The sequence below is a fragment of the Rhamphochromis longiceps genome, linkage group LG2 (genome assembly GCF_057381845.1).
Source record: "Rhamphochromis longiceps isolate RC_006_pf linkage group LG2, R_longiceps_female_GT1.1, whole genome shotgun sequence".
In the NCBI taxonomy this organism is placed as follows: Eukaryota; Metazoa; Chordata; class Actinopteri; order Cichliformes; family Cichlidae; genus Rhamphochromis; species Rhamphochromis longiceps.
This window is the reverse complement of record NC_140558.1, coordinates 41,005,689-41,026,367: the sequence shown is the minus strand read 5'-3', so window position 1 is coordinate 41,026,367 and position 20,679 is coordinate 41,005,689. Positions and strand designations below refer to the sequence as shown.

The 20,679-nt window shown below is 39.4% G+C and overlaps 1 protein-coding gene across 8 annotated transcripts in view; it reads left to right on the top strand.

Moving 5' to 3' along the window:
- The window catches only part of enox2 (ecto-NOX disulfide-thiol exchanger 2), a 183,889-nt gene that overhangs the window by 10,040 nt on the left and 153,170 nt on the right, over positions 1–20,679 (top strand). For 4 of the 8 annotated variants that reach the window (XM_085429063.1, XM_085429066.1, XM_085429061.1 and 1 more), the window contains one exon: positions 8,967–9,061. Coding sequence is in view for 2 of the 8 variants with exons in the window: in XM_085429059.1 (XP_085285185.1) it covers positions 9,056–9,061; positions 16,417–16,507 (97 nt within the window). In the remaining 6 variants the exon portion in view is untranslated. Of the gene's footprint in view, positions 1–8,966; positions 9,062–16,416; positions 16,508–20,679 lie in introns of those variants that run through there. The other 4 variants (XR_014914642.1, XM_085429059.1, XM_085429058.1 and 1 more) reach the window with 2 other exon arrangements.

The following is a 20,679-nucleotide window of genomic DNA, read 5'->3' as shown; positions in this document are numbered from 1 at the left end:
TTAGCCCAATTCTACTTTTTCTGCATAATCCATCATACAAAATGTAATCAAATGGAAAAGCATCTTTTTAAAACTTGTTTTATTAGTTTTAATCTTTTAACTTTATGCATCAAGCAAAAATTTAATTCTATGCAACATTCTCTGACTGGAAGAAATTAGTTTAACATTTAAACCTATTTTCTGCACATTCCAGCACATAAAATAAAATATTTTTTGTTTACACTCAGTCTTTCAAATAGATGCAAGTAAAACACAGCAGAAAATAAATAAAGTCAAAGACTCAGCGGTCCTGTTGCTCTATTTTCACCTGTAAAGCAGGAGTGGGGTAGGCGGAGGGTTACCCTGGTGCAGGTGTGCCGCGGTCAGCGGAAGAATCCGCGAGTTTCTCTGTGAGTTTCCCATTACGTCGTAGCTACTCGGTGCTTGTTTGGAAGTTTAGGGGTTTTTTCGCTGTAAAAAGAAGTTTTCTTCCCACGCACAGCGGACACTAATGTTTTTGTCACTTTTTATGGAATCAAACTCAAAGTAAGGTCAGTACTTCCACGCTTTAAACGCTGCACGCTCATACTCTCTCTTCACTCGATATATTATCCACTGTTGATCTGCACACAGCTGTTGTCACTAACGTCGCGCTCGCTTACGTCACTGTCATGAGACATTCTCGCAAAAAAATCACGGTTTTAGTAACGCAGTAACGCAGCGTTCCTACGGGAAAGTAACGGTTAATTACCGTTTTTGCAACAGTAATCCCTTACTTTACAAAGTCTATACCAGAAGACTTTTAAATCTATAGGAGGTTGAAAGATTTGGGCTGGGATTGATCAGGAGATGTGTGCAAGAATTGTTGAAAACTTCAACAAATGACTGCGACTGCGTTATCCAGCAAAAAGGATACACAATTGACTGTTAGAATCATGGTTTTTTTTTTGTGAAATAATTGTTTTTTCTGTATGCAAAGTAAAATAATGTCAAGCATCAGAAATAACAACAACAACAACAACAACAATCTTTATTTATAGAGCACATTAAAAAGCCAGGGGCATGCCAAAGTGCTTTACATAAAACAATAAAATGATTTACACTAAAACATCGGAGTCATATAAGTGTGGGATTATGTTCACAGGTAAAAACCACTAATAGGAATAATCTATAGCACACAGCTATAGCAAAGTAGAACTGTACCATCATACACAGTGATAGAGAACATAGACAACGCAACAATAAAATAATAAAATAATTAGCACTATAACGTCAGAGTCATATAAGTGTGAGATTATGTTCACAGGTAAAGACCACTAATAAGAATAAACTATAGCACACAGCTATAGCAGAGTAAAGCTGTACCATCAAACACAGTGATAGAAAACATTGACAGCGCAGGACAACGCAAAACAACCAGACACATTAATAGAATAACTCACTAGAAGCGAGGCGAGAATTTAACTAGTAGAAAAAGCAAGTTCAAACAGATATGTTTTAAGCCGTGATTTAAAAGATTGAATAGAGTCAGACGCCCGGGTGCCAATCGGGAGATTGTTCCACAGCTCAGGTGCAGCTAGAGCAAACGCTCGATCACCTCTAGACTTCAAGCGAGATCTGGGCTGAACCAACAATAACTGTGAGGAAGATCTTAAGGCCCTCGTAGGAAGATATGAATTTAAGAGTTCCTTAAGATAACTTGGCCCTGTGTTATTAGTAATTTTAAAAGTAAACAACAGAATTTTAAATTGAATACGAAATTTCACAGGCAACCAGTGCAGATCAGCAAGGACGGGAGTGATGTGAGCAAACTTCTTAGTTTTAGTTAGAATGCGTGCAGCGGCATTCTGGACTGTCTGTAATCTATGTAAAAGGGTAGAGTGGAGACCATAATAAAGTGAATTACAGTAATCTAGTCTTGACGTTACAAAGGCATGGATAAGCTTTTCCAAGTCATTGTGCGGGATGTAGTGTTTGGCCTTGGAAATAAGGCGAAGTTGGTAGAAACTAGATCTGACGACAGCAGATACTTGTTTATCAAGTTTAAATGAGCTGTCAAGTAGCACACCCAAATTTCTAACAGTGTCAGGGAAAGAACTAGTGAGAAAACCAAAAGCATCATGAAGTTTGGCACGAAGAGCGTCACTGCCAAAGATCATAATTTCAGTTTTCTTATCGTTAAGGATAAGAAAATTTGCCAGAAGCCATTGCTTGACCTCACACATGCACTCTCGAAAGTTACTCACGGACATAGCTAGATCATCATTCAGCTCAAAATAGATCTGGATGTCATCGGCATAATAGTGAAAGGCAATGTGGTATTTCTCAAAAATGACACTTAAAGGAAGCATATACAGTGAGAACAGGGTAGGGCCTAACACAGATCCCTGGGGGACACCACAGCAAACAGGTACAGCGGAGGAGGAGGAGGTGGCCAAGTGAACCGAAGAGAGCCGATCGGAGAGGTAAGATTTAAACCAATCCAAGGCAGCGCCCTTGATGCCTACAGTGTGCTCTAGTCTCGCCAATAGTATGTTATGGTCAACCATGTCAAATGCCGATGAAAGATCCAATAGCACTAGGACAGAGGGGCGTCCATTGTCAGCCATTAGTAAAAGGTCATTAAAAACTCGGAGCAGTGCTGATTCAGTGCTGTGGTGTTGTTTAAAGGCCGATTGATATTTATCATTAATGTTATTCTCATCCAGGTAGGTCTGAAGTTGAAGCAGAACTACCTTCTCAAGAATTTTAGCCACGAAGGGAAGTTTGGAAATCGGCCTATAATTGGCATAATCATTTTGATCGAGGTTACTTTTTTTAAGAACAGGTTGGATTATAGCAAATAATCCAAATAAAGTTCGGACGTTTAGAAAAGAGGTGCTAAAAAATTTATTGCTCTGTTTAACGAACTTGGGAAATACTTATTTGTGTTTTCTTATGTAACAGAACTGCAGAGTTCACATTTAAATAGTTATGTACTTTAGCCATGTGCATTTTTAATATGTAGCACATGCTAGTTATCTAAAATACAGACTCTTTTTGTCTTCTAAACTGAAATGAAATGGAGTTGCTGACAAATCCTTGAAACCCTATATTTTAATGCAGAGAGCAAAGTTTGTTTGTTTTTTTAATTTTAACTTATGTGCAAAGAACACTTTCTATAATGTTAAAAACCAGATGAGCTAAGGCAAACTGGAAAATGGTCCTGTGGTCATAATTAACATATTATCTTATATATATACTATATCTGTCTGTCTGTATGTAAACCGAACCGTGAATTTTGTGTATCGTTGCACCCCTGATATATACATATATGTATATCGACTTATCTACACGGTGCCAGACGCTGTGACAGCACGGAAGCATTTGACACCCAAGTAATGAATAAATAATTAAAATGAGAAAACATCAGATACACAAGAAGATCATTAGCAGTTGTGAAAGCATTGTGAGGATGGGACAGGTTAAAAAAACCTTTACAAAACATTTGAATTGAGGTGGATGAACTACTACGTCACTGACGTTCTGTTTCTGATTTTAAGTTTGTGTGCACTGCAGGGATATGATGAGGGCAAAGATGAAGACATTTAGTTGGCATGGTAACTTTAATTATAGTCACCTCCCTTGTAGCAATCTTGTGTTGCTGTCTGCTCTACTTCATTCAAATTGCTGTTAAAAATAAATCTGTTTCTTAACTTCAAACATCACCTACTTTTTCACTGCTAAAATAAACTAGCTTAAATGACAGTATGGGAGCATATGCTGTAAGCTTCCCAGGAGGATTTGAAAATAGAGCAGTGACCTCAGCCATACTCCATCTGCCACCTGGGATAGGCTGTAGGCCTACACAGGTATGTAGCATAGGAGATAAATGCAAATTTAGCAATGGGAATACAATGCAGACACAGGTTAAATGTATGCTTTGGTATTACTTTCACTGCATTGCTTATGGCTTGATAACTGGTTCCACTGAGTTCACAGACCTGCTGTACACAGCCAATACCTCTTTCCTCCGGCACACTGCATTGCTGTTGAAATTGGTATAACCATCTCAGGACAATGCACTTTATCACTCCCCGTGGTTAGTCATTTAGGCTATATGGATTCCGGCTTTAGGCTAAATCTTCTCATCACATCTCAGTGGATACTGATCTTATGTGAAGTCTCCAAAAGGTGTGAAGTAAATTAATTTCATAGCCGAGTAAGTCTGGAAGCTGCAATGACATTGACAAGTAGAGAGGTGCTGGATGTACTTTACAGTTAATCCAGCACAGGAAATAGTCATGTGTTTATTATATCTCTATATAGATTATATATTTTCAGATATCAGACGTGCATGACTTTTGTAATTCATGAGCTGAACACTTTTGTTTTGCACCGATTACCTGATCATCTATGGATGACCTCAGAGTGGGCCATCCTTCTGGGCAGACCAATTACTTGCACAAATGCCATGTTTTTCATAAAGATGAAAGCCACATTTTTAATCAGCCACTGCTGATGATAGGCAATAATCTTACTGATTGCACTAAATTTTCAGTTGTAGTGATGAGCTGTGAGGACTTTGATTATAGCAAAAAAGTGGTCACAACATCATTGCATACTTTATCCGGGCTGCCGTGCAGTATGAATGACATCTACATATTTCACGCTATGAAAATTAGATTTCCAAGCCCTTGCCTTGCCTGTGTTCTTGGTTTTGTCTTAATTTTTTCAGTTTTATCTGAGCTTTTTTGTGGGATTTATGGAGTGCAACATATTAAGTAAACCTATTTATTTACCTCTGCTACCATCCTGTAATGAAATATATGTAGGAGGCTGACAGCCAGACATATTCGACACACACTAGAGCTTCAAATCACTGTACAACTGCAATGCAATCTTACCCTGCTAGATTTCGTAAAGACAGGCCCATTGGCCCTGTCACTGCAACTTTTTGATGAATGATGGCATCTGATTAGTCGCCAAGAAATCTGAAATGACTCCAGCTCTAAAGCCAGGAAACAATTCTGACAAAGCGCTGTCTGAAGCAGCCAGACATCTGGATTAAGGTGCAAAAGGATTTGACTATCTTTTTTTTCAGTCGGGGCAAGTGCTAGAATCTGATATATAAACTTTCTAATGTTAGCGTTTAAACTTTTTCTTGGGAGATAGTTTGTGGTCATGTTTTCATTTTCTTTATCCATCTTATAAATATATGAAAATATATTTAAAACTTAAAAGGAATTTTCTGAGTCAGACTTGTATATATATTTAATCTAAAAATATATAAATAGAGGTTAGCAGGGAGGAGCTGATGAGTCCATATCCATATTTTAAAACGGTAATTAAACTTAATGAGGAAGTGAATTTATCTGCTTCACAAATATGCAAATGCATAGAGAGACACAGAATCTCTTTTTCGGCACTGACTGGGTGCTTGTATTTGTTTTGTATTTTGGAAGATGTGTCCATGGTTCCTTTAACTGGCTAACAGTTAATTCAAAGACTATAGCATAGATTCTTTAATACTAGATCGTCATCCCTCGAAGGTTATGACCTTATAAGCCTGTTGTACTTGTAGTGCCACTTGTAGTGTGGTTTATGTAGAGGTGGGGGCCTGGCATAGCAGTCTTACAAAGTGGTTTAATGTTACTGTGTCCGTAAAGGAGATTATATCACTTGAAGAAGAACATAATATGTCTTGTAAAAAGGTGTTAAAGGAAAGTACAGCGTGATGGGAAGCCTTTCTTGAGCTGAATTTGAGAAATGCATCAAGTAAGTGAATTAAAAGGTAGCTTTCATCTGCTGAGAGTAAATGTAATACTGTGTATGTTTGTGTGTGTTGTGGGATCAGTGGTGGTTTTCTCTCAACTGATTAAGATGAATATGTCATGAGAAATAACTTTTCATTTCTTCTTCCTGTTACCTATGGCTTACATTCTGTCTGAGCCTTAAAGGCCCACTTCTGTAAGAACTACCACGTGTGATGCTGGCCTTGGTTTACCTGGGAGTCGACTGACAGCTGCTGGAATGAGAATGAGGAGTGGCGCAGACAATTAAAGGGTTGGATTCAGCCTGGCCTGACCTTCTGATCAATGCACTCCTATTTAGAGCTGGCAGGCTAGAGGCTGGGTCTCTTTTCAGACTAATAAAGATGGCACAGAGAGCAGCTCCTAGGGTAGCCTGCCAATACTTTTAACACCCCCATTGATTCTCATTACTGTTAATGGTTTCTTTGCTAGTGTGAGTCGGATGTTGAGAGGGTGTGGGTGGACTTGGGTGTAGTTGGAGATTTGGTAAGGGCCAGAGTCATCGTATTATAGCAGTACTGAGAAAGTGCGTTGGCTCCTTGTAATACAATGAGTTAAGTCGTGATTAGCTCCTAAGCTTCGCTGGAAGTACAGGCGATTCATGGTCAAAAAAAACAACATTTTTACGATTATATTCACCTTTATTCAACACGTGTGAGCTGCTATCCAAATCTTTACCTTCTGCTGTCACATTCATGGTCATGGTGGCACTGTTTTCCTGTTGCAGTGTAAATGCTAAAAGGGTCATAGATTTACTCTTAAACCAGCCTACTGATGTAATTGGTCAAAACAAAATCCAAATGTGGTTTCTCTCAGCAGAACAGACACACCAGCATCCACACATTTGTTGTGTTTACGTACAAAACAGCCAAAAAACACCCTAGTTTGATTCAGTCTGCTGTAGGAGCTGCTTAGCATTGTGGTTATGCGTCAACTCAGTAGTTTAGTCTGGAGATGTCATGACTGTAATGAGACGGCAAGTTGGGGGCATGAAAAAGACATGTCAAAATAGTATGTGGTGCTTTTATTTTCCTACTTTCAAACTACTGGAAATACCTACATATTTCAGTGACCTGCAGAGCTGCTGTATACATTGTAGTAATTCTTTGCCTATATTTTTAAACAACCTTGATTTGATCAGATTCTTATTTATCTTAAGAAATCTACAGTGCATTGAAAAGTATTTCCCCCCTCCTTATTTCCCTTTTTTAACTGGGGTATTGCTTTTACCCAACTGGGAAAAAACTAGAGAACTGGGCAACATAGGAGTTTAAAATCGATACCATAGATGAGACGGCTACTAAAAATCTCGGACAAGTTTAAATCTCAGTGACTTTGACTTAGAGGTCAAGTTCAGAGGTCGAGTTTTCTGAAAACCTTGTGAATGCAACAATTCAAGAAGGAAGTCACCTATGACTTTCACATTCATACCACAGGCGCATCTACTGAAAGTTTTTGTATTGCTAAAAATGTTGAATGAGTTCTGAATCTTAGTGACCTTGAACTGAGAGTGGAGTTCAGAGGTCAAATTTTCTGAAAACCTCGGAAATGCGATAACTCATGAAGGAAGTCGCCAAGGATTTTCAAATTTATATCATAGGTGCAGTTACTAGGTGACTGAAGGGTAGCACTGGCAGCCCCCAGTATTTTTATATGAGGATATTTTCGTTAATGGATAAATTACCCAAAAGTACTTGTTTCCCTTTGTAAAATCATAAATTAACTGTAATAATTCACATGTGTTTGACACTGGGTTCAATTTTATTAGCCACACCCAGGTTTGATTACTACCATACCTGTTGAATCAAAAAATCAGTTATATAGAACCTGTCTAACAAAGTGGAATAGGCTAAAAATATAAAATACTATGGCTTATGCCATGATCTATAGAACCTCAAGAGAAACAAAGTCAGTGGCATCTATAACACCCACAACCCTGAAGCTGAAGTACCCTTGACCAAAAAGAACTCAAAAGTTTGTTTCACATTTGCCAATACACATCTTGATGAGCTCCAAGACTTTTGAGAAAATGTTTTGTTGGCTGACGAGCCAAAAAGTTGAACTTTTTGGAAAGTTTACATTGTGTTATATTTGGTGTGAAACTAACACAACATTTCTTAAAAAGAATGTCTTACCAAGAGTCGACATAGTGGTGGTATTGGGACTACTGGTGCTGCTTCATGACCTACAGCAACTTGCCATAATTGATGGATCCATGATTTCTGCTCTCTAACACAAAATTCTGAAGTCGAATGTTTGGCCATCAATTTGTGCCCTGATTCTCAAGTTCGTTTGGATTATGCAGCAGGACAGTGATCAGAAACACACCAGCAAGTTCACCTCTTAGTCAGGAGGCTATGGTTCAGGAGAACCATCCCTGGCTACTCTACTGCTTGTGGTACCCTTGGGCGCTGTTTGATGATCTGAAGCATATAAGTGTGACAAATATGCAGAAAATAAATCAGGAAGGGGACAAATACTTTTTCACAGTACTATATTCTTTGTGAGGTTTTTTTTCTCACTCCAAAGTTCAGGGATTGCAGCAACATTGTCTGCTAATCATTTAGTGTTTAGTGCTCCACTGGAGGCCTTGACACTGACAATAGCACAATGGAAAAACAATAAAAGGGGTTTTGTAAGTGCAGGTATTTTGCCACAGGGTGCAGGTAAAAATATGAAATACAAATAAACAAGCCCAGGGTGAAGGCTTAACATGCGAAGACAGTGGTTTACGTCCTCGTACTCCTTTGAGGTCTGAATGTACACCTCTGGAAAGTTAATCAAAGAAATAGCTTTCTCTTCTTTGTTGGTGCTCACCAGGCAGACAGCAAATTAGTGCAGTGCTTCAAGGTCCATGCTTCAACTTATTCTACGTGATATGTGTTTGCGCACATTTGATTTGCTATCGTTTTCCCTGATGGCCATACACTGCATTCTGGAAAAGTAGATGACTTCACATTGCTGTGTTTTGGCCTAGTGGCTCACTGAAATGAGCTTTTATGCAGCATCATTACAGAGAAAGGTGCCTTAGGCTGCAGGTTAGACTCTAAAAGTAAAATGCTCTAAATCAGAATGGACTGTGTGGTTTCTGTTTTAGTTTCCTAGCTCTAAAACTGATTTAGAGCCATGTAGTAAGATGATAATACAAGTATTTTAGCAGTGTAAGCCTAATACTGTTTTTTCTCTCATTTGCAGACTACAAGATGAATCCAAACTGCTCCAGCATTCTAATGGCCAGGGTAAAGTGACCTGGTGCTTGAGAGAAGCTGTTCAATGGCTGCAGCATGCAGGTATTTTCTCCATGGCATGCAGAGCTCATGCCAATCAAACTGACTAAGAAAGCAATTCACCACTGGTGTACTTATGTTATAAGCCCTGTCTGGTAATATGTGAAATATATTAACATGGACTTTTTCCCACTATAGCTGAGGACTTAGTTTTGTTTAGTCCACAGAGCCCGCAACCTCTGACTTCCACTTCAATACTTAGCCCTAGATGCAAAGTTTTTTACTTCTTTTTTCTATTTCGACTTCTTAATTTATCATCTTCACTTTTGAAATGAACCAAATTATTAATGGTGTGTCAAATTTAATGTGCGGTTGATGTCTGCATACCAAAAACTCTGAAGCAGCACAGGGAGTCTAATCATTCATTATAAGTACCATTAAAAAATTACATCATGCTGCAACAATAGGAGATGCATGCGATGCATGCGATGCACGCAGCTGTGTGTGGAGATTAGGATTCAGTGTTTCTTGATACTTGTGATAGAATGGAAGTCTGTTTAAAAAGTTGGGCAGTTGACAGATTTTGAAAATATTTCTAAAGAGGCTAAAAGAAGCGTTAATGTGAACTAGCCTTGAATTTTTATCATTATGTTTCTCTTGTAGATGTTCCTGTAAATCAGTCAGTTCAAAATATTTAATTCAATACAATTTAACAGTTTAACATTTGGGGGGAAAAGCTCTCGAATTCTTCCTCTCATCTTATTTTTCTCTAACTTCTCTAATTTCTACTGTCTAGAAATAGTGTTAAACTTTATAACTAACACCTTAAACCAGTTGTGGATGGATTGGACAAACAGTTATGTCTCTATCTTAAATTCTCACAAAATCATCCTGTTTTTATTTCAGTTTTGTTAACTTTTTTGTGGTGTAGTTTCAACATCATGGCAACTGTAAACGGATGTTGGCCAAGCCTGCCTACACAAACACCTGTTGTGTACTCATGTTTTGGCTTCCTTTATGTTTCATAGTAGATATGAAGCAGTAAATTAGTTTTTAGTAATTTAGTTGTAATGAGGTGTTGGCGGTTAAAAAGGTATTGGCGTTAATTTGCTTGCAGGATGTATACTGTTCATTGCTGTCTCAGAGGCTCAGGTGCCGCTTGTCTCTCAGGCTTTTACTACTGGAATCTGCCTTCAGATTCAGCAGCAGATAAGAGCAGTGGTATCTCCTCTAATTGCCTGTTGCCTAAGAACTCCTAACTACTGAAGATGTGGGCTGAATGTAAAACAGTTTTCCCGAACTAGATTCTGTGCGTGCATTTGGGCACATGCAATTAGAGCCTCGCTCATTTGAATATACTGCAGTGTATTTTTTTTTCTTTTCTGGCCATGGAATAATTATCTAACCTCGATTATATTCTGCTTTCTTGTGCAGTCGTCAGTGCAGTTTGAAATACATCTGAGCTTTATCTCAACCAGTCAGCGTAGTTTGCGTTGCAGTTCAAAAGCATGTTGTTAGGTTGGGTGTATGTATTTGGACTACATAAAATATGCAACAGGGGCTCCAGTTAAGTTGATTGTGTAAAATGTGAACCTTTCTCTGGTTTCTGTTGATTGTTTTGTTGTGGTCTTTGGCTCCTTTCCATTCAGTTCCAAAAAAATTAAATCATAATAGTTTATCTATATATTTGAAAATTGCACAAACATTGCCTGTAATGTTCCGAAAGTCTTGTCTCTGGCAATGAAATCACCAAACTCACAAGAGATTTGAAGGAAATTAAAGATCGTTGCACTACTGCGCAGTTAATGACCATGCATCGGATGCCAATTCTCATCCAGCACACAATCAAACTCATTTGCAGAGGATTCAACAATGCTTGTAGCTACCTGTTTCAAGCATGACTCATTAACATGATCTGTTACTGTCATTAATAATCATGCTGAGTGCCACTAGATGCTAAAAGGAGGAGCGACAATTGCATTTTGTTATAGTTTGTGTTGGCTGCTTATAGGTTATCGTAATTAAATAATGTATGTTCAAAAAGTAGAGATTTATTAGTCTCCATAGCCACAGCAAATTATACCTGACACACCACATGACACACTCAGTCACATTGCTTCACTTTAAATTGGTGGTGGTGGTCAGTAATGCCTTCTGAGTCCAGAGAGACATAAGAGTTTTCAGAGAGTTTTCAACCAAGCCAAGCATTGCCATTATCTCCCACAGAGCTGCCTACCAGAGCTTCAGAAGTATTCATTCCCCCAAGAAAGGCAATTGGATCCTGAACTAGCTAGCTGAATTAGCTAGATGCTGTTTAAGCCCTCATTCTAATTTTACACATACTATATTTTCATGGGATACTCAGTAGGCAATATAGTGTCCTACTTTAATACCCAAAGTGGAAGCAAATGGGTCAAAGCTCCTGTTTTTAACTGGGCACAGAGGAATGTCCGTCACTCCGGCCTTTGGGAAAAGCTTTCAAGGTGAAAGATTGTATGAGAGCAGCACTTTCTTCATGCTTGGTAGTTTTGCATCATACCAGGGATCATTTTGTCACTGCAAGATATTTTTGGATTTCCGGTCATCTTGTCTCTAAAAACTCCCACTTGAGCTTTTTCTGTTCTTTTTCATCTGAGTCATCTCCAAAGTACTGACACTGTTGTCCCAAATTTTTTTGCTGAGAGTAGCCTGCACAGTACCGGCCACATGACCGCATGCACTCAGTGCCAGTGATACTTGCCTAGGAATGTTCGTCAGCCTCTTGCCGGTGATTACTCTAAACAGCTATTTGACATAGAGAGCATCCCAGATGATGCTGTGTGTTTGAAATGGAGAGGATATTACCTGCTATTGAGTTACTAGTGCAGAAATTTTATAGACCAGGCCAAATTACTGGAAATTTGTAATGTAACATCCTGATGAACCATTTTCTATCAAGTGCTATGTGCATTTTCCTACTGTCCTTCTGTTTTACCTTCCCTGCCTGCTCTGATAGCTGCAGTTTAACATTCAAGTGTAAGCGGGTGAAAGTAGTAGGAGGAGTAATAGTTGAGGATTACTGCTGTGTCAATCCATGTGACACAATAACACTTCCTTTTAAATAAAAGCGACCGATAAATCCCCTATGATCTCTTTATGCTGTTATCTGGGACTTGCAACAGTGGGGGAGAACAATACAGGTTGCTTTTCTTTTGTAATGATTTCACTAACAAAGCAAAACATTCCCATTTATGTTTATTTTGAACACTAAGAACATCTGTTTTTACATGTATCATACTGCTCACACACCTTAATAGTGGTCACAATTTGTAGCTTGACAAAAAGGCATATGTGCTACTAGTTGAGTGACTTTGAAATGTTGCTGCAGATATTAATCTTATCTTACTGAAATACACCTAATCTCTATCTGTTTGTCCACAAATTCCTCCTCCACAATCAGGAGTTCAGCAAAAGAAAAACTTGGCACATCTCTGCACATCTTAGGCCCCTGGAGTTTTTTCAGATATCATGAGATCATCATGTTGCCTGGCAGTCATGTACCAAATGGGCTAAAATGACCCCTCTTTAACCTTTATGCACCAATAGCAACTTATAAAATACTGTCTGGGGTGAGTGGTACTCATCACCCTCTTAGCAGATAAATCTTTGGTATCAATTTCAAAACACCACCTAGATCACCTTGTTCTCAAATTATTGCATTTAGAAGATTTTTGTAAAAGTTGACCTCTAACTGATTTATTGCCACCCAGCACTGACACAGGCCCAGCAGACCTTTTACTCCCATCTGTGTGATGGGAACCTCTAAATAAGTCAACTGAGGAGTAAGACTGCAATAGCTCTGTTAACTAGCGCTCTATAGTACAACATCTATAGCATGTTGACCATACACAATAAGCAGTTGTATCTAGGCTTTGGGGCAGTGGTTAGCACTGTTGCCTCTAGGGATGGGTATCGTTTAGGTTTTATCTGATACCGGTGCCAAACCGGTACTTTTGAAACGGTGCCGGTCCTTAAACGGTGCTCAAACTGGTGCTTAAAGAATGGAGAACACAAAATTGGTCCAAAAACCTCTCATGTTCAGCTGTTTTTTTTGTAAAAAGATAACAATGTTAGCCTTTTCTGCAGCTATGGGGCATATATGGCATCACTCTTGGCTGGAAGCAGTGCTTAAACAATGGAAAAAACACAAACTTTGTCCTAAACCTCTCATGTTTAACTGTTTTCCACTTTTTCTTTGGTCATTTTAGCCTTTTTGGCCAGGGTGAAGGGAGCATCTGCCATCAAACAAGAAGACAGCCGCATGTAACTACGACAGTGTTTGCTAGTTCACCTTACATGCATTAATGTAATAACGTGGTTAGCCTACTCAACGTAAATTACACTCGAACAACATGAAGCTACTCACGCAGAGAAGAACGGCTGCTGCTGCATCATCATCCTCATCATTTCTGCTACACTGGCAGGGCTAGGGGCCAGGACTCTCCTCTTCGGGTTTTTGGGGGATGTTGCTAACTCCGGGTCCGATTACAGGCACCACACCCGCAGTAGATGTGCTCGGTGTGAGGTCTCGCAGCAAGCTATCAAATACGGCGCATTTCTCGGCTTTAAAAAAAAACGCTATGCGTCACCAGTTGTTTCATCAGATTTGAGGTGTTACCTCCTTTGACAGTATCACAGTATCAGCTTAAAGCACTTGTTGCTGCTGAGTTTGCATCTTTTGCTGTGAAGTACAGCCAGACTTTGACCGCTTCGCCTTGGACATTTTTAATCTGTAGCTCTGCTCTAACAGAACGTACGTACCTGGCCCCGCCTACTATCCTTGGAAACGTAAAATGATTGGCTAGAATCTGAAGTGTATGACATCTCAGGAAAAAAAAGCACCGAAATAAAGCACCGAAATGTGCGCTGCTTTTCGGTCTGGTTACTACCGTTTATGTCAGAACCGGTGCCATCATGGCACCGGACACCGGTACCCATCCCTAGTTGCCTCACAGGAAGAAGTTCAATTCCACCATCAGGCAAGGGTCTCTCTGTTTGGAGTTTGCATGTTCTCCCCTGGTACTCCGGCTTTCTCCCACAGTCCAAAGACATGTACTTAGTGGGGATAGGTTAATTGGAAACTCCAGGTGTGAATGTGAGCGTGAATGTTGTCTTTGTCTATGTGTTAGCCCTGCGACAGACTGGCAACCTGTCCCTCTCGCCCTAAGACCGCTAGGCTAGGCTCCAGCCCCCCATGACCCTGAAAAGGATAAGCGGAAGCGAATGGATGGATAGATCTAGGCTGTCAGAGTAAACTGGCATTTAAACCAGAGAAGTACATATCTGCATTTTGCACAACCAGCCACCAAGAAAGGAATGCTGGTGGTGCTAGCAGTGTTAACGCTGGTTCCAGTACCACACATATCTGGGACATTTGAAATAAGTACAATATTAATCTTAAATACAGACACACACTATTTGTGTGATCACCAGTGATTTACCTTGTCTATTAAGATGAGGTTTTTTTAGGTATTTAGTTTTTCTAATTCACTAGTGAGAGAAATCTGTCCTTGGTGATCAAGAAATAAAATGCTGTGTTTTTCAGGCGTGCAGTTATGTTGTTATCTTCTTGTCCAAACAACTTGCCATTCATAGCAGCAGGCTAATATTAGCTCTCACCTTTGGTTCATTCCATCTCCCTCTGTCTGTCTCATCGACTCTTCTGATACAAACAACACACACACACACACACACACACACACACACACACACACACACACACACACACACACACACACACACACACACACACACACACACCAACTTTGCTCCACCAGGCGCAGAATTAAGCTTTCTTTCACCTCTGTACCCACAGAGAAAAGAACAGGTATTATTGCTAGAATAATCAAAATTTCACGTCAATATTAACGGAGTAATTTTTATAGAATAACATTTGTTCGTGGTAATGAAATCCACAGCCTCTCAGAATTGGTAAATGTGAATCTACTTGATGAAACTTTTGTGTTTGTATGCAGTTTTTCCTCCATGTAAGATCAATGTATTGTGTCTTGCACACTGATTGCAACTCCTCTATGTTGATCTGTTTTCATCACCATTAGGACCTGCTATCTGCCTTGTGCCAGCCTCAATTTTTGTTATACTGTAACCACAAACTATGAAACAGAAGTGGGCAAAGTAATACAGTCTAAAAAATGGTACAATTACCATTTTGTTTCAGTGACCACATCATGAAACTCACTAATGTCTTTTTCTCTCACATTTTCTACAGCAGCAGTTTTGTGATGGTGGTAGCTAATTACAATATCTTGAACTCATCTCTGCCTCCAGCCTTTTATATTTTCACAAAGAAGGCTGGGGGTTGAATTTCTAGTAGGCTGAAACGGCTGTTGAAGCACCTACACACACACACTTCAGCACTCTCTGCCGCACCAACACATTAATGCACATACAGTATCTGTGATTTTCGTATTTTCTGTGTCATCAAAAGGTTTTGGAGCTGCTTTCTTGAGAGCAATTGAAGAAGGAATACTAGGACTGGCTGACTCTCAGTCACAATAAACTTCTGACATATTTCTCTGAATGTTTGTGAGTAAGTTTACACATTAGACAAACATCAGTTACTTAGTAGTTTGGCCCAGTATGCCCATTTTGAACCATGCGTGGTAGAGTATATAATGCACATCGTCGGCAGTGATTGTACAGCATAGTTGTTTTTTCTTTGCCACATTTTGTGTTTCAAATCTCAGTACCTTGTCATATCCAGCCATTTTTTATGGGGAATGACATAGTGACATGACAGTGTTGTCACTCCTGCAAGTCTGAATAAATCTCCATGTTGAACAAGCAGTACAGTGGCTCAGGAGTTATTTCTGTGTACATTGAGTGGAATCTGTTCTTTCTAAAATTATTTCTCCAAAGTGCATTTGACCAAGGCCTTTGGTAAAGCTGCGTCCACACAAGGAGTGAGTCGCTCGTAACACATCGCTTTTAAACTCACGGCTGGTCACTAGCAACCTTCCAGGCTCCGGTTGTCTAGGTAACTCTCTCAAGTGTTTGTGCCGCGGTCCATTTGCCTCGGAAGCTGAGAGGGATGCAACTCCCAAGTTGAGTGTGTTCCAATAGTAAAGACGGAAAAGTAAGGAAAAATGGCACAAGCAATACAACACAATGCTTGTTTTTATTTTATTTTTTTTCCCACTTAAAAACACCACTCCAACATATTCTCAGAAACTCAGAAATTCCGAATTTCAAATTTAGCTAGAATGCACTATTTCTACCCTGTTATATATGGGATCACATCTGTAGTCCCTTCAGTGGGGTGCTTTCTTTGTCTTGGGATCCACTCAGTGCACAACCAGTGTTCATCATCAGTTGAAGTCACATAACGTCATTGACTTTGTATGGTCTCTGGTTGCCAGGTCACTGCAAATCGCCGGCTTTGTGAGCAGCTGTTGGGCTGGGGTTGGAAAATGTTCTTTTTCCACATCAAAACACTGCAGAGCCATGCTGGTTAGTGCGTCTTCCTTTTCTTACTGTACAGCCTTGCTTGATAATCTTCTTGTCACAAAGAAGATGTAAACAAGCCTAAACAAAAACAATCTATATATTTCTGTTTTCATAGTATTTATTTTTCTGGATATAAATGGAGAGAATTTGCAACACAATTTCTAACTGTATTTAGACCCCTGCAATATTAGATAGAGTATATGGACTGATTCTTATATAGTGCTCTTCTACCTGAGCACTTCATAGGTTCAGTTTCTAGATGACATACTCTACCTCCCGACCTAGAGCCACCCCAACAAACATACTTGGTGCTTCTTGCATATTTGAGAAGAAAATTTGTTTTGAAAATGTTGCATACACCATCCAGATTTGGGATTTACAACTTTAGAGACATTTGAGTTCCTTTCTTTCTTTCTTTTTTAACCAAGGGGCTTTTTTGTCGACTGACAGCACAACTGAAGACGTTCACCATTTCCTGCTTGTTTACTTCCACTGATGCTCTACTAATAGGACTTTTCTTCTCTAATCACAATGTCACACTCGTGCCTGTCAGTCTTAGGAGGATAATGTGGCTGAGAATCAAATGTGTGTTGTGGCTTCAAGTGAGACTGCTAAGTTCATGACATTGAACATTTAAGTAGAGTACCAGTAGAATAAATTGTCACTGGTCTTGTATGAACTGTGATAACGGGTCTGATATGTAATTTCTGAGTGATTCAAATTCTTTACTTTTATTGGATCTGTTAAACACAGTGACACATTAATTTCACTTTGTGACATGTTCATTACTGCGTGAAATGCTCTCTGAAATGAAATATTGGTGCCACCAAATTATGTGTCCGTGCCACTAATGGGAAGATGTCAGTCGCGGGAGGAGCAAAAAATAGAGCTCTTTGGAAGTTTTGCTTTCAAACGACTCGTTGCCTGATTTAATTGCAGTGTGGTTTACTGCAAAACCTTACTACTTTCAGAATTTGCCAGAGTTTGGAGAGCAGATCTTGCATAAAGTTTATTCATGCCCACACTTTAGACCAGAGGCTGTTGCTTGTCCTTTGTAGTTTTTTTCCTTCTTGTGTTATATGTATTCATGTATTTGTCTATTTTTTTGATAACTGACACCAGTTTTTACAGCTTGAAACTCTGACATTAGTTCAGAGGCTTCATTGCAGTTCTGTACAGCTTCTACTGTATGGAGGCCACATTACTGTCACCAAAAGGATGTTTGTTTGTTTTATGTCAAACTTGCATCATGTAATATTGTGGGTCTCTCAAGTGACATCTTTAATCAAATCCACTTATAAATCATTGCAACCTTAAAATAGAGTCACATCACTGATTCCACTGGTGACAGGACACTCGGGTCATGTTAACACAGCAGTTCCTTTGTTTAATTCTCACATGCTGAGAGGTGTCTCTCTTGGCTGAAGAAGTATTCGCTCTTAGCTGGAAAATTTTCTGTTGCTCACTCCAGGGAAAGCTTTATAAGGAATGAGACTGCAGCAGCAGGACACAGTGACTCTTTTTTTCCTTCTTCCTTTTTTTACGCTGGAATTGTCACAGAGCTGCCTCCCGTTGGTCTCCGTCTCTATGCTTCTGGGCAGTCCTGGTGTAAATTATTTTCCCGAGTATAAATAGGCTGACAGTCTGGCAGGACCAGGTGGTCTAATCTGCCAGTTCAGAGACTTGCTCTCTGCCTAGCAAGGTTGCGTGGCAGTTGTTTGTCCCCACATTAACACAGACCATATTCCCCACAGATGGGCTAGTTGTTGTATAGGGATGCAGCGGTGGCTTCAGAGATATTTGTGAAGTTTTCTCTACTTAAGAGACACCTTATATTTTGTTTATTAAATAGGCATAACGACATGGCTGAAGGAGAACATCATTTGTGTTCACCTAGCTTTTTAGTTTATAGTAAAAAGAAAATGAGCTATTTCATTGAGGTACAGCTGTAAAAGCGAAATGTGTAGGTCTGCTCTCGTGTCCTAAGACCAGGTTTTCTCTTATTCCCTTTTTTCACAGTGCAAACTGCTCCTCATTCATGTCAGATAAACTGAAAAGAAAGTTTGTGAGGCTACTGTACCTGTATCTAGTGTTTGGGAAATTGTTCAAAGAAACAGTTTGAGAGGATTCAATTATATTTCCTTGCACCCAGTGCTTGCCATCTGGAAACAGTATGGCACCTGAATATTGAGCATAACAAGGTTTTCCCTTGGTGACAGTTTTGGAGCAGCAGCAGCAACAACAACCGTCGTTACTGTGTGGTTAGTACAACCTGTCTGCCTCAGTTTCTTTTTCCTTTATGGTATACAGAAATCATTAGATGAATTTCTCCAGTTTGAATCATATTTGGAGTTTTGTAAACTTTTGTGGACTTTTCTTATTATGTGAGACATGCTTTTATGAGGTGAAATGCAATTCTAATACTAATTATCACTTATTTCCCATTTTAACTCAATTCTAATAGGTAGCCATCCCAGTCTAACTTTTGCCTCTGTGTGTGGCCCGTTTCCATCTCCTGTCTGTCAACACTTTCACCCATTTTCAGTCCCATCAGAAGTGCCAACATGTCACCAGCAGCGCTAAAGTCTAATAGCTATGGGAACATTTTCTCTGACACCTGCAGCAAACACGAAGCCTGCTGGGCTGCTGGGAGAACAGAGGGAGGTTTATCTGGGATGGCAGGCCTCGCCTCCACTGCCATGCCAATAGAGGCAGCAGCACAGAGCTTGGTGCTTCACAGCCAGATAAGGCCTCCAGACAAAGAAGCGCTGCAGCTAGACCCCACTCACTACAATAGAGAAAAGAAAACAAGATGTATGACTAATAACCCTTGACAGTTTGCTCCACTTAGATGTTATACTTTCAGCCTCTGAATTAGTATTCAGTATTAAAGCTCAAGGTTTTCATTACACAAAACTAAAGTTTCTCATTGTCAGTTTTAGCTAAATTAACATTGTGGATATTGCTAAGTTAGACTTCACCAAGACTTTATGCAGAACTGGCACTCCTGTGTTGGAAGTGACTTGCTCTCCCAGGCGACTAGGCCAAAAAGGTCCACATAATAACTAGATGTGAAGTATACAATTACTGTGACACTACTGACATATAATGAAGAATCTTTCTTCGTAATAGTCACCTGATTTAGTTTTAAACGTTTGAATGTTGCTTTGTTTTTTACAATAAGAAATCATTAACTCTTCAGTTTACTTTTGTTCAGCAACCCACATCTAACAGAGCCAAAGACACTGTTCTCTTTGGCTCTCTACTACCGCGTAGTGAAGACGATGAATACAGTGATTAAACTCTCTGTATTACAAAATGAATGGAAGTATGGAAGCACGTCACCTACAGGTGATACTATTTTGGTGGCGATATCACTGGGTCATGTCTAACAGTATGCAGTGTATTCTGCATCGTCTTATTTACAGATTTCAATTTCTATTGTCTAAATGCTGGACTGGGGACCAGAAATTAAGTTGAAAGTCTGAATGAGTGACCCTGTGGAAACCAGGAAACAACCCAATGCGCCACAATACCTGCGCCATGTTTTAAAGCTGTCAAAGAATGTTCAGTATTGTTGTTGTGTTGTGTTTTTGTTTATTTGTTTATTAGGCAAGGTTTAATTTGGCCTTTCTGTTGTTGTATCTGATGAATGTTTGCACTTTGTGGTGAATCTTCTGCGTTTTTATCTCGTCTTCCTTTATTGAAGATTTGAAAGCTGTTCTCCACTTTGCTGCATGCTGTGAAGGTTTCCCTTTATCATTGAAAGCTTCCTGCAGTTACCACCAATGCCTTTCATGTATGTTTGAGCCATTTCATGGGTTTTTTGGTCACAATCTACCATACTCTTGATTTGCAAGCTTATTATTTTGGGAATTTGATTTGTTAATGCAGCCTAAATATGGCCTGCTCGACACAGAAACTGCTTCCAAATGCAAATGCTTCTCCTTGGGTAAGGGGAAAAAACTCTCTAAGCTGTTGAAAAAACAAAACAAACAAACAATGAATAAATAGTGCACACCTTTCAGTGGAACAACTTCTGACTCAGTCTCCAATTACATATAAGCCCCTGAAAATATGCATCTGTGTACAAAAATGGATATAATTCCACAAAGCTTTATTTATTATTTTTGTTGACGTCACTGAATCAAATTCATTTTCGTCTTGAATCTTTC